The 13,256-nt window shown below is 42.6% G+C and overlaps 1 protein-coding gene across 5 annotated transcripts in view; it reads right to left on the bottom strand.

Annotated features, from left to right (window-relative positions):
- EYA2 (EYA transcriptional coactivator and phosphatase 2) overlaps window positions 1–13,256 on the bottom strand; it is an 80,381-nt gene that overhangs the window by 35,934 nt on the left and 31,191 nt on the right. For all 5 annotated transcript variants that reach the window (XM_018073847.2, XM_029960313.1, XM_018073846.2 and 2 more), the window contains 4 exons: window positions 9,738–9,856; window positions 6,061–6,109; window positions 5,296–5,438; window positions 2,333–2,449 (listed from right to left, as the gene is read on the bottom strand). In XM_018073847.2, the coding sequence (XP_017929336.1) occupies window positions 2,333–2,449; window positions 5,296–5,438; window positions 6,061–6,109; window positions 9,738–9,846 (418 nt within the window). In that variant the 5' untranslated portion in view covers window positions 9,847–9,856. The remainder of the gene's footprint in view (window positions 1–2,332; window positions 2,450–5,295; window positions 5,439–6,060; window positions 6,110–9,737; window positions 9,857–13,256) is intronic.

Below are 13,256 nucleotides of genomic sequence, written 5' to 3' on the forward strand. Positions count from 1 at the left end.
AGTGAGGAGGAATCGCTCGGGCTGCACGATCCGACCACCTGCACCCACCTGCAGGTGAGTTCACTACCCTGCTCTGGGAGCTGCTCCTCAACAGAGGCAAACAGTACAAAGTTATTTCGCTCATGTGCTTGTGCTATTACCACCTTACAATATTAGCAGAGAAGAGCTTAAGAAAAGGTTTTTTCCTTGCACCGAGCAGCGGGCGCTGCTGGAGACACCGATCCCTGCTGGACCCCTGCACGTCACCCTCCTCATGAGCTCTCTTTCCTCACGATGCAATAAACATTTTCTCCCTGAAGTGAGGGTTTAAGAGCTTCACTCAAAGCCCCCTAAAATTTGTTTTTATAAAACCATGCCAATAATGCCAAGGTTGCAGGTTCAATCCCAGCACGGGCTATTTGCTCAAGAGTTGGACTTGAGAATCCTGGTGGGTCCCTTCCCACAGAATATTCTGTGCTCTGAGATCAAGTATATCAATAAAAATTTGCCCTTTTCAGCTGGTTTAGCCCATCACCAGCAACAGGGCGACCAAAAGGGCTGATGTGAACTTGGCAGAAGTCTCAGTGGTCCTGGAGCTGGTTGGCAGGCAGAGCTGGGAGTGATCCCCTCCCCACCCCCAGTGCTGTGCGTGGGAAAGCACTGAGCCCACATTCCTCGGTAGCACTCAGCACAGGAAGGCTCCTGACTTCTCACTCAAACCTTTCACTAGCACTCAGCAAGGTAAATAAACCATATGGTCAGGGAGCTTCAGACTGGTCCTCTCAGGAGCAAGGAGAAGAAGGGTGGAAATACTTGTTTACAGGGAGACACATTTACTCCTGCTCCCTGTGCCTCAGAGTGAGCCCCTGCCACTTGCAGAAACTGTTTTCCTCTGTTTTCTTTTGCATTAAAGGCTTAGTGAAGTGGCTGAATGATCTCTCTGGAAGAAATATCTGAAAAGAAGTGATTTCACCAAATACCACAGCATGGCCCTAGGGAACAGTCACACTCATACACATAATTCTCAGCATGTTTTGGTACAACACGTGGCTGCATCACTATTGTTTTCAAGTGTAATATTTTCGAGTGCTGATGCACAAAATTTGCTTGTCTAAACCTCTTGACTGAACAAAGGGGCCACCTTAAAGACTTCAGAGCCAAGAAAGCCAAGAGTCTGCCTTCTCAAACAGCTCAGTGAGCTACGAGAGAGCACACGTGGGACAGGTGAAACCTGCAGGAGTCACCGTGACAAAAAACCCCAAACCCATAGGCTACCATTTTGATTTCTTTTTGTGCCACATTCAACCCAGATGTCTCCAGCATGTGCCATGAGGTCTCCAAGCCCCCCAAACCAGCTTAGTGTTAGAGATACATTCTCTGACAAAACCAGCGTGTGCAGTCTCAGCAGAGGGGGTCAACTCTTAGTCCTCAGCTTTCTTAAATAATTTCTAGAATAAAATGAATTTTACCTTGTTTCCCAGTTGGCGTAACTGTTTAGGATTTTAGTTACTCTCAGATTTCAAATCAAAGTGGATGTGTGCCCACCAAAGTGTTTGTGCCCACCTTTCACTTTCAGGATTGAGAAGAATTAAGAGAATTGACAGAGACAGTTTTGCAAGGGGGACAGCAATGACACAACAGGGCATTTCGCCCAAAATTCCCAACAATATCAAAAAGCAAAGTGACAGACTTGATCTCTTTCCCTTTCCCACAGTTTGTACAACAACTTGGGAAAGCCATGCAACCACGCTTTGGTCTTCCAACCCTTGGAAAATCCCTAAAGGGGAGGACAAAGGCAAGGGAGAGGTTTATCCTCGTGCATTCGCCCTCCTCCAGTGGAATCACTCACGGGTTTTTTTAGTATCAAAGTATCAGCTTTTTAAAAAAGAATTAGTGGAGAGAGTATACAGCAATTTAACCACGGAGCAGTTTGTTCAGGTCAGCATAAGGCAGAAAGAAGTACAATACTGACAGGACTGTTGGCATGAAGTGTAAAGCCACCTTTTTGTTTTGCTTCCACTCAGAATGCAGGAACTCACACTAACACAACAATCCCAGGTATGCAGCCACAGAACTAATTAAAAGAAAGAAAATGCAATTTCTGCAGAAAGACAAAGCTTATATTGATCTTCTTGAAATTTTTCTGGGGTAAACTAGTGTTAATCCAGTCCCTCAGCCAGAAATCAATGCCTTGATGAGCAAAACAGATCTGCCACAGACTTACCTCCATCCCTGTGCTGGCTGCCTACACCTAAAAGCTTTCCACAGTAATTTCAGCAGAACTGGTCCAGTGTGGGGGTGTGAGATTCTGAGCAGCCACAGCTCCTCCTGCCAGGCCCTGAGCTGTACTCACCGTGCATCTGGTACGTGTAGGGGGCCTGTCCTGCTGCTGGGGCACCAAAACTGGATCCATAGCTGAGGAACCCACTCTGTCCTGGGGAATGGCTCAGGCTGTCCTCTGTTTTAATGCCTTTGGGGTATACAGTGGGAACCAAGAGTAAAACATGAGTGTTTGTCATATAAAGGTGTAAAAAAGCAATTTCAGTAATTAACAATTTACCAGCTACATTTTCACAACTCTTCTTTCCTACACTTTCTTTTATATATTTATATTTAAATACACGTATATTTAATTACATGCATTACTCAAACAGGTCTCCTAAATAACAGTCAAACAAACAAATCACAAATAATAATTGAGTCAGCTACATCCTGTATCCATATCTGAATGCACTTCTGCTAAGGCAGGTAAACAACCGTGAAGAATATTGTTTTCCAAAACAATTTCTGAACAAATAGTTTTGTTTCATAATTAAACAAACTCACTGACTCATGAACTTTCTGAACAGTTATCAGATGCAAGCAAAGATTAACAAAGCAACAGGATCTTCAGCGAAATAACCTCAAGACTTCTGTTCTCTACAGAGTTATTTTTTACTTGCATTATTATTTTCAGCTTTGGTATCAAAACATTTATTGGCAAGTCAGACAGGAGGGTTATCATCTATTCAGTTAGATATAACATACAGTTCAGGAACAATAGGTAAGCCCTGAAGCCACAAAAATCTTTTAATTTCTAAACCCAGGCAATTAAACTGACAATTTACAGGGGGGAACAGCAATAGCTGAATTAAACATTGCAAGATGAAACCCTTGCTGGTAATGAAAGGGGTTGATATTTTATTCTGAGATGCTGCCGAGGTTGTACAGCTGTATTATTAAAATAAACAGCTCAAAGGTGCATCTTATTACCAACCCTGTGGGCGTGATCCTTCCCTCCTCTGCATGTCTATTTGCACACAACAAAAAATGGCCACTGGACACTGCCCAAGTGATGGGACCAAACAAAGACCCTGTTGATGTTTGGGGCTTGAATTTACACACTTCCCAGGCTGCTGTCATCTTTTAGCACTTGTAGGCAAACCTGGCAAAAGACAAGTTGAATTCAGGTGCCTTTCCCCAAACATGCTGTTTTCCAGCCAAATGACTCCTAAAAGCATCAAGGCTGTGTTTGCTCAGGTTGGAATAATTCCTCCCAGATCATGTTTTCTCTAATAAAAATCACTTATTTTAGCCTTAGGTGAGAGGAGCTGTGATGCAGTTTGAGTCCAAGACAGCAAGAAGATGATAATGCTGCACAGTGAAAGGCAGGACGTTTCTTTGGACAGGGAGGGAACACGTGCTGGTGCAAACCTCTGGCTGCATCCCTGCTGGGGAAGCAAAGTGTGCACACAGAAGCCACTTTTCCCCACATCCCATGCTTTTCAATTCCATCAGCACTCCACATGCCAGCATTCAACCTACCCCGGGTACAATTAATCTTCAACCAATGGGCCTTTTTGGAAGTCTAAAAATTGTTGTCAGACAGCGAAATAACTTAGCACCAAATTAATTTCCACACAATGTTCTGTTTTGTCTAGAAACTGGCCCAGTTTTATTTTTGTGCCTAAAAACAATACTGCTTCATTGTTCTTGGTTGCCAGCCAGGTGGAGTTTTTCATAGGCTGTGTTGAGTATCTTAGAGAGGGTGTAGGGGCTGGGGGAGGGAAACCACTGCTCAAGGATGCTAAGAGGTCATCCACAGGATTTATAAGCAGCATATGGGCCTGACACATGCATACCCTAAAGCCTCTAGGCAGCAGCAAATGGCTCTACTTTCACCTGCTCTAACAGGACAACTGTTCAGAGTTTGCCTTGGAAATCAGCCAGCTGATGCAAACACACAAGTAGCTCCAGGAGAGGGTCTTAAAACATTCCTCTCATCATCCTGGTAGAGCTCCAGCTCTGCTATGCCCACTTCCCTGATCCTCCAGACTGCTGCACTGAACCTCCCTTCAGCAAAAGCCTTGTCAATGGCTGTGTAAGAACTTCTTGTTGGGAAGACATACTGTATTTGCCAAATAAACTATGGTGTTTAAGAGCACAAAAGAAACAAAACTAAGAAGTCATTTTAATGGTGCAAGACACAGCACTCGGGGGACCAGCCAGTAATAAGGAGCCCAAAGCTTTCTATTATAGAGCTGTACCTAAACAAGAGCAACATCTCTCTGGTCTTTAGGAATGGAAAGAACTTCTCAGCTCCCTCAAGAGCTTGAGGACACTGCTGATGCTCGGTTTACTAGGCATTCCTCTGCCAGGAGTGCTGGTTTAATTAGTTCCCTGTGTGAATCCCCAGCTGCTCCTGCCCAGCACTGTCTCCCCACAGCTGCTGGCAAGGCTGGGCAGAAAAGCAGGGAACAAAGCTGACTGGGGTTAGAAACATTTACTGCACCTACAGCTCATAACTGCCCACTTAAACACAGACCATCTTCCAAGACCAAAGTACGTTGTGTCACTTCACCCAGGCCCTATTCTGCTCTGTGTCTTGGTCCTTCTGTAATAATGTACAGAAAGTTTTTCTTAAAGTAGCTTGTACCATTGAGACTTCAGGAAGAATCAAGGAAAGCAAAATGTAGTTAATATAAATATCATATTTACTGCAAGAGACTTTGTCTTGGCAGTGAGTCCTGGGAACACTCACCAGCTACTACTCTTAAGTGGCACATCCTACTGAACCTGAATTTTTCATACCCTACCATTGACTGGCTCCAAACTTTACCTAGTTTGTAAATACACAGTCCATGATATGAAGAGCTGACAGGTAGTTCAAAGCAAAGCCAACATTTTTAAACAAGTCAGATTTCCCCCCGAGCCTAAAAAGAGAGCGTTGCTGCGCCACAAATGACATTCCACTGCAAAGCTTAAACCTTCCAATCCATTTTGCTGGCAGCAAGAGGGCCACATCCCTCAAAGGTAACACAGCATGGGAGTACTCACTGTAGGAGGGTATTCCATAGGGCTGCCCTGGAGGAGGGTAGGCAGTGTATGCAGCAGCCTGCTGGATTCCCGTGCTGTACTGAGTCTGTCCGTACGTTGCCATGGTTGGGAAAGATGGGACTGTCACTATATGGGGATAATGTCTATTCAGAACAAGAAAACAGAAGGTCTAAGGCAATAGTTACTGCACATGATCTTCTAGAGCACAAGTGGAACGCTTCTAGACATCTTGATAAAATAACATTCAAAGTATTGCGATGAATATTTTAGGAACTCGGAATTGTCTAGACTGGTGCAAAAGGTTTTTTCAGTGTGTGGCTCCTGATATGAGCCATCAAAATAAGCCACCTAGAAGGATGGGGATTTTAAGACCGTGCAAAACATATGCAAGTTAAAAAAAAAAATAAAGTAAAATCAACACTGCTTTTTCACATTTCATTTAGAGTGGGCCAAACAAGTGAGTGTGAGGGGAAGCCTCTGACATTTCGACATATCCCTCTGTGGTCACTCATAAACACAACAACATTCAAACTGATAAGGTTTGGGTTCCCAGGGGCACGAAAATGCAGTGCACAGTACCTCAAACCTTATTTCACTCCATATCTAAGAAGATTAAGGAGCAGTTACTTCGTTGTGCCAGAGCCGTGCGGGGGAACAGGTGGATGGGCTTAAGGCAGATGTTTTTTGAGGTGACAGAAGTCTGCACAAAATGGCTGTTCAGCAGAACACGGCTTTTAAATGACAGCACTTGGCACGAGCACTCACTTTGTGGTGTACAGATGGAGAGGACACTGCGGTGCTGCTTTGCTGCTGCCTGGAAAACAAAAATTAAAGGGTCTCAGATTTTCATTAGGTTCTGTTCCATGGTCAAGCTGATACAATTGTTTTTACCGTTGCTGGTTCGAGAAGAATATACAGGAATTAGAATTAGACTTTGTTTTTAGTGAATCTCCTCAAACTGAGGTAGGTAAGAAAGTTATTCTCCACTTAACAACAAATAAAGATTTAGTTTCTAACTAAGGGTGAAACCAATTTATTGAACTACCATTTTTTTCTTCTCATGGGAGTGATATCAATCATGAGGCTGGGCTTTGGAGGGATGACTCATGTGCTCAAGGCTATAAAAGCAACTACTATGATGGTTGAAGTGATTTAAGCTCACTGCACTTTTTGCTCTTTTGCTTTTTTTGGTACTTTCCTAGACCATGACTCACTTTCCTTAATGCTCATTAAAACATATAAAATCAAAATAAATATTAAAAAAATGCAACACTCTAAATCTCCTTGATTTGAATCTTTTGAGTTAACTATATACTACCTTATTTACCTGCCAGCAGCCAAAAAAACCCAGTAGAAAACCCTATCACACAAGTTAGATGTGCAGGATGCCTTCTAATGGACCAAACTGTGTCCTGTAACACCACCGAGGAAAAATGCACCACCAGCTTTATCCAGAGACAAATTCAGGTTTACTTAATTGAAAGTAAGAAAAAAAAAAGTCTACATTAAAACCTGCAAGTTGTACTGAGAACACCATACCAAATGCCACCTTGAGTATTATGCAGCTTGTCTCCACAGTGCCATCCAAAATCTTGCTTCTCAGTTCCCGGCTGGAGCTGTTGGTTGTTATTTCAGCACTATAAATGCCAAAACACTCTCACAGTCATCACTAGTGACACTGGGCACAACTGATTCAGCCTCTGCAGAGGGTGATTTCCCAACTGCAGGTGCACAGGGTGGGAAGGGAGATTCCTGCAGTGCCCCCAGTGCCTGGACATCGCTGCTCCCAGGCAGTGCTGACAGGGAGGATTTGTACCCCAGAGCTGCAGATGGATTTGTACCTTCAGCACAGAGCTCCACAGACCTTCACTTGCTCAGCCGTGGGCGAGCTGGTGAATTCAACACTTAAACCGTAATTTATTTAGTGAAATATGCAAGCACACATAAAGTCTAAGTACAAGCAAATAGTGCTGTGGGTTTGGGTAGCCTGTTACACCATAAACACGGACACAATGCCCCAAAAGATTCAACTTGCTCACGTCTGAAATGCTTGTTCCTCCTGATTTAAATCCCTTTTGAAAATGTTCTCTCCCATGCAACCCTTTTTTAACAGTATTTTACATGGCTTGATCATTTTTCATTATAACATGGAAATTACACCAAACTATTTTTAAAAACACTGGCATTTCATCTGATACTTTTTTAGACTAAATTTCAATAAAAAATGCATCATCACGAGTTCAAACTGAAAACATTAATTACTGGACATTATTCTTTGTTTTTGAATCTTAATTTATATAATTAACCATAAAACCTATATAGCCCTAATCACTGACAGAAACAAAACTATAAGGACTCCTCCTTCATGTTCTTAAAACCCTCAAGCACTGTAGAAAAGCAAAACCCACCCCCCTATAAAATGTGTTACAGTAACCTATTTCCCAAGCAATAGGCAGAGAGCTTTAGTTTAAAAAAACTGACAAAGGATATGTTATAGAAATGCATATAGTCACTTAAACACACGTAGAAAAGATAGGTTTTAAATCCAAAATTAGGCTTACCTGACTCCCCTTCAAACTCCCTATGAAAAATTTGCTTTGACTTACCTGAAAGAAAACAGTTTATAAAATTGAGATTTTTAGATTGTGAAAAGAAGAGCTACACAATTTCTCTCCGTCCTTCATATACCAAAATTGCCAGGATTGCACTGAAGAAACAGACATTAGAGTATTCATTCCTTTAATTCGGAATGCACTGACAAAGAGCAGAACAGACAGTTTGAGCACAAGCTTAATTTCTTTTCTATTTGAAAAAGACTACAGTTTCAATTTTTTTATTATTTCTGAAAGACTAAGTACAGAGTAAATAAGTTTGCCAAGAATGCCAAGTAGGAATTTACTGTGTGTGAATATGCAACATGTTACTGTCACTGACAAGAAAAGGCAAAGTTAATCCTACAGGCAAAATGTGAACTTAAAAAATTTTTACAACATAACTGCACATCTCATGATAAGCATCCATGAAAAGAGAGGGCCAGACAGCTACATGGACATTTCAGTGAGTAAGCACTATGACTAGACGTGCTAAATTTAAAACTGTAGGTGTAGCACAGAGCACACATTTGTGTGCATTTATTGCTCTGAGAGCTCCGTCAATCTGAGAATCGACAAACACACAAGTATTTCCCTGCTCTTCAAATTAACAAGAAGTTATTTTCAAGGGAAAGAGCACAATCTTGGTAGCACAAGGGATCATTCTGCAGCAAAGCAACCATAATGTTTCTATAAGAAACACACCAGCAGGAGCTGTCACTGGCAAACTGGTGTCCAACAGTATGACTGCGATGTTGGCTCTCATTTATATCACATTATAAAAAATAGCTCCTGCACCAAGATGTTTACAAGATGATGTACTTAAAAATCATTTCTAGCTCTAATCTTTTCTACAAACAGGTACATTTAAAAGGATGTTTTCTTTAGATTGTTATTCCTTCTACTGCTCTTGCAAATAGGCAGTCCTGATTGAATCAGGCGATTCCTAATGCCTCAGCAAACACCCAAACAAAACATCTCCTGGGCTTCTAAGAGCCTATAAATGAAGGGTTAAACACACTACTAAAACATAATAGCCAGTGCCTTTTCCTAACTCCCCTCTAACAGGAAGGCTGACAGATCCTGACCGCAGCAAACAATAGCTGGGATTGTACTAGCAAGAACTAGTTCAGCTGCATCACTTGCCAATAATTTTTTTAGCAGATTTAACATTCTTCTGTTTCCTTCACTTGAACAGTGTGATGGGGCGGGAGGGGAGGAGGAGGAGAGCAGATAAATTTCCATCAGAGCCTCAGCCACTGAAAGAATTTGTCCCTGGTACCTGCCAAATGTGAAACTCCAGAGCAGGGGCCAGCAGGGCTAACCTTCTGGAGATGGCAGCAATCAGAATCTCAGAGAGATGCAAACTGGGGCACAGAGCTGCTTTGGAAAGATGTTTTCTGGCTGTCTGATACATTGCTGGGCCTGGGAGCCCCCACACTCCCCCCAGCACAGACACCAAAGCCCAGGGCTCACGTTCATACCACTGGGTCCAAAAAAACCCAAACCACCAGGTCTACACAAAATAGGTTTTCTACCTGCGATTTTTCCAGTGGAACAAACATATACAGCATGCACGTGTGTACATGCAGGCACTGACCACACAGAGATACATATCTGCACGTGAAATACTTCTATTCCACTTGCATTCAAACCATTGTGGAACTAAAGGATTCAGCCACCACTGGAGTGTCTACAAAAAATACCCAAAAATCTCAGTTGCTCACTATATTGTAAAACTAATTGTCAGGAGAAGGGGCCTTGCAGTGGCCAGTCCCCTTTGGTTATACATATATATATACATACATGTTATGTTATAGCCAGTAAACATTAAGCAGAAGAGCAGCCTACCTTCTATGTCATCTGGAGCCGTGGCATAAATGTGAGAAAGGTTAAGCTTCAGTCTGTCAGGGCACTCTCTATTTACAGTCAGACTGGGTGATATCACTAGATCTAGCATTTCCTTATACCTGAAGGAAAACAAAGGAAAAATACAATTTATTCATTAATTATGCATGCTTACTAATGATTCTTTTTTTTTTCCCTAAGAGTATAAATATTAAAGCTGATTACCTAAACCCAGGCTTCATATAAATTCCACATAATAACATTCACTAAAGTTTTCATCAAAGGGAAACGCTGAATTAAAATGCAGTACTTGCTTCCTTGGAGATTACACCCATCTGATTAATGCTTTCCCTTTCTTCCTGGATTTTGCCACACAAAAACTAAATTCCTGATTTGTCATATGCCATCAAAGCAAGAATGTACACACCAGTGTCCAGTGAGGCTCCAGAAAACACTTCTACTGGTTGCAAATGAAGCTGAGGGAAGTGAACAGCATTATCCAGCATTTTAAGATAATCAAAAGTACTGGTGACAGGATCAGTTTTCCAGGGGACACCCAAACCAGGCACCCAATCACAATGTCCTGGCCATTAGGTGGCAGTGACACAAGGACAGTCCCTTTCACAGAAATAACCTCAAAAATTTCAAATTAACAACATATCTTCAGTCTCCAAAGAAAAACATATTTGTTTACGTGTGCTATAATGGAAGCTTAAAACCTCTGCATTACACAACCAGTCCAGAAAAGAGGACTAAATCGTTATTTCAGACTCTCTGCACAACATCAACAGGTCTATTTGTGTTTTCAATAGATGTCCCTAACTCCAGTTATACACCTTTTCAGAAGTGGCTTCCAAAGACACTCACTTGACACTGGGGGGAATTTGGGCTATCAGGGAAAAGCATAATTGTGTTCTTGGACAGAGCAGGGCCCTGGCAGCAGCAGCTGGGAGAAAGGGAATCAGGAGGTGAGTGGATCCAAGGCACCTGGCTCAGCACTGAGCATGCTGCTGCCAAGGCTGGCACATCCCTGCTCCCAGGCTGGGACCCTCTGGAGCTGGACTAAACAGGCAGCAGGTGACACGGCACCAACAGGCTGATAACAACCCCCAGCACACCTAAAACGTGGTGAAGTCACAGATAACAGCACATAAACCTGAAATCTCGACGCTGGGCTCCTGCAACGCTAATCTGTGCATTCTGGGAGAAGCCAAGAGGCTTGTTTTGATTTTCTGTTTAAACACCACTCCTATGGCTTCACCAGTTTTGAGAAACAGAAAACAACAAACCACAGAATTTTTATCTGCACTCTCCCCCCATAATCACTCTTACAAAGCCTGCAGGTCCCTGTGAGGGAGGGTAAGTATTGTTAAGAACAGGCAAAAGCTACATGAAGTATTTCACCTGTAACCAAACAGCAAAGACCAAAGCTGAGCTCATTTTCACTTCCCCACCTAACAGCTGGGAAGGCACAGTGCCCAGGCAGAACATGCATGAGCCCTCTGTGAATTTGCAGAACTACCAAAAGTGGGTATGAAGAGGCATAACCATGTACAGTGTCTTTTCTCCAGGTGGCATCTGGCATTTGTCCACCTCCCCTGAAAATCCACCTGGGCATATCCACCTTCATGACCAACACAGCCTCAAGTCCAGGGGCTGGTAAAGGCTTCCTGAGCCTTGGAGACCTTGAGTCAGCAGTGAATGACCAGTGCAGTGGAAATAACAGTGCTCTGAACCCAACACTCCTGTGATCCATCTGCTGTGTTACAGATTTCCTAGGAAAACAAGACCAGCATAAAAAACAGTGTTGCTTTGCAGCTGCATCTTCGTTGCCAGTGGGTCTCAGAGCGTTCCACCCTCAGATGTGTCCCTGTGAGAGGAGCACAACTGACTGACTCCCCCATCCCACCTCAGACACAGACAGACTGAAAATGCAGGTTCACAGGGGCCACCAACTGTGCCCACAACCAGTGTCCGTGCCACCAACTGCATGGAAATGCAACAAGGACTCAGACGCTTACAGGGACACAAAAAACAGTCCCCAGGTGTAAAAAATCCTACCTGAGTGACACAGTCCAATGACAGAGCCAAAACTCCTCTCCTAACCCCAAATAAAACACAGCTTATGAGACACTTGACTCAGCACTGGAGGAAGCTATCCTAGTTTTTTCTCCTGAAATGGCCAATCTCACTCTCTTGCTGGCACGACCCTGCTGCAAAGGGCTCAGGAAGACTTTAGTGGTGCTTCTCAGGGGGACAGAACAAGGTCTCTCCTACAAAGCTATGGCTCTTAAGACCCTCTGAACAGCAGCAGGCTCTTTTCCCAGAGGAATTGCTTTATTCAAATCCAGTGGCACCCAATTAAATTTTGTCTCCTTGGCTGAGAAGGCAGGGTTCAGTTTTACACCAGGTTCTCCTTTCCACTGTATGCAAAGCCCATTTCCTTTCCCCTTATTACCTTAATGCTGTACCTGAACTGAGGAAAAGCACTGCTGTCCCAGCCCCTGCCAAGCTGGGGATGTTCTGCATTGTTTCTCAGATAACACATGCCCTTCAGCATAATCCAAAACCCCATCACTCATGACACTGCCCAGGCTGTTGCCAAGCAAACAGGAGCAGATGTTTAAAGGGAAATGATCTTTTACAATGATTAATGCACTTTAATTACATCATTGTTCAGAGATTTCATTAGCCACTCTCTGACTGATGATTTTTCTGCTGCTTTTGTTCTGTTCACTTTTGTATTCACAAAGTCACATTACATTTTCCTGTATTTGTTCTACAACATTTTCCTGGTTTGGTTTTTTTTTTCTTTAGAGTAAGTATTAGTTGCATGTACAAACAGGTAACTTGTCACAGAACTGCCTGTCTGGTTGTGCATGTCATGATGTGTGTTTTTAGTGGCTTTGCCTGTTCTGCACGCACCATTTACTGATTTATTCATGTGCATTTCTCACTTATGAGAAACTCTTGACAAGAGTTTCTGAAATTCCAGTTTTAACGATGGCAAGCCACAGAAAACAGTCAAATAATGGAACAGGGCTAGTATTTAACACAGTAAATGACATGCTGGAGTGCAACTGATGAAAATATCAGAGCTTTGTTTGCTTTTTAGAGCAAAAACATTTTCTGGCTTAAGTAATGTACAGTAAATCAGTAATAAAATTTGCTGAATATGAGCTTTTATTAAAATCAGTGATGGCAGCATCTAGCCTGCAGGGCTGACAGACATCTGGAAGAGCTTTTGGCTTCTGTAATTAAGAAGAACTTTGTGTGAATTTGGTGCTCAGTTTTTCCATTAGAATCCCCTCCTCAAAATCCAATGTTTTGCCCTGAAAGTTGACCCACAAAACCTCTGCCAAGACCAGAAACTTTTCTAACATTTAGGAAGGAAAAAATAGAACTAAAACTATTTTTCAGCCATTATGAAGCTGAGAATCCCATTTTAAGTGTTCAAATTTTTGACTGAGGTGTTGAGGCAACATGCAAATCACATATTCTTTTACAATCATTCTTTTAAAC

The sequence above is a fragment of the Manacus vitellinus genome, unplaced genomic scaffold (assembly GCF_001715985.3).
Source record: "Manacus vitellinus isolate BGI_N305 unplaced genomic scaffold, ASM171598v3 scaffold_26_pilon, whole genome shotgun sequence".
In the NCBI taxonomy this organism is placed as follows: domain Eukaryota; kingdom Metazoa; phylum Chordata; class Aves; order Passeriformes; family Pipridae; genus Manacus; species Manacus vitellinus.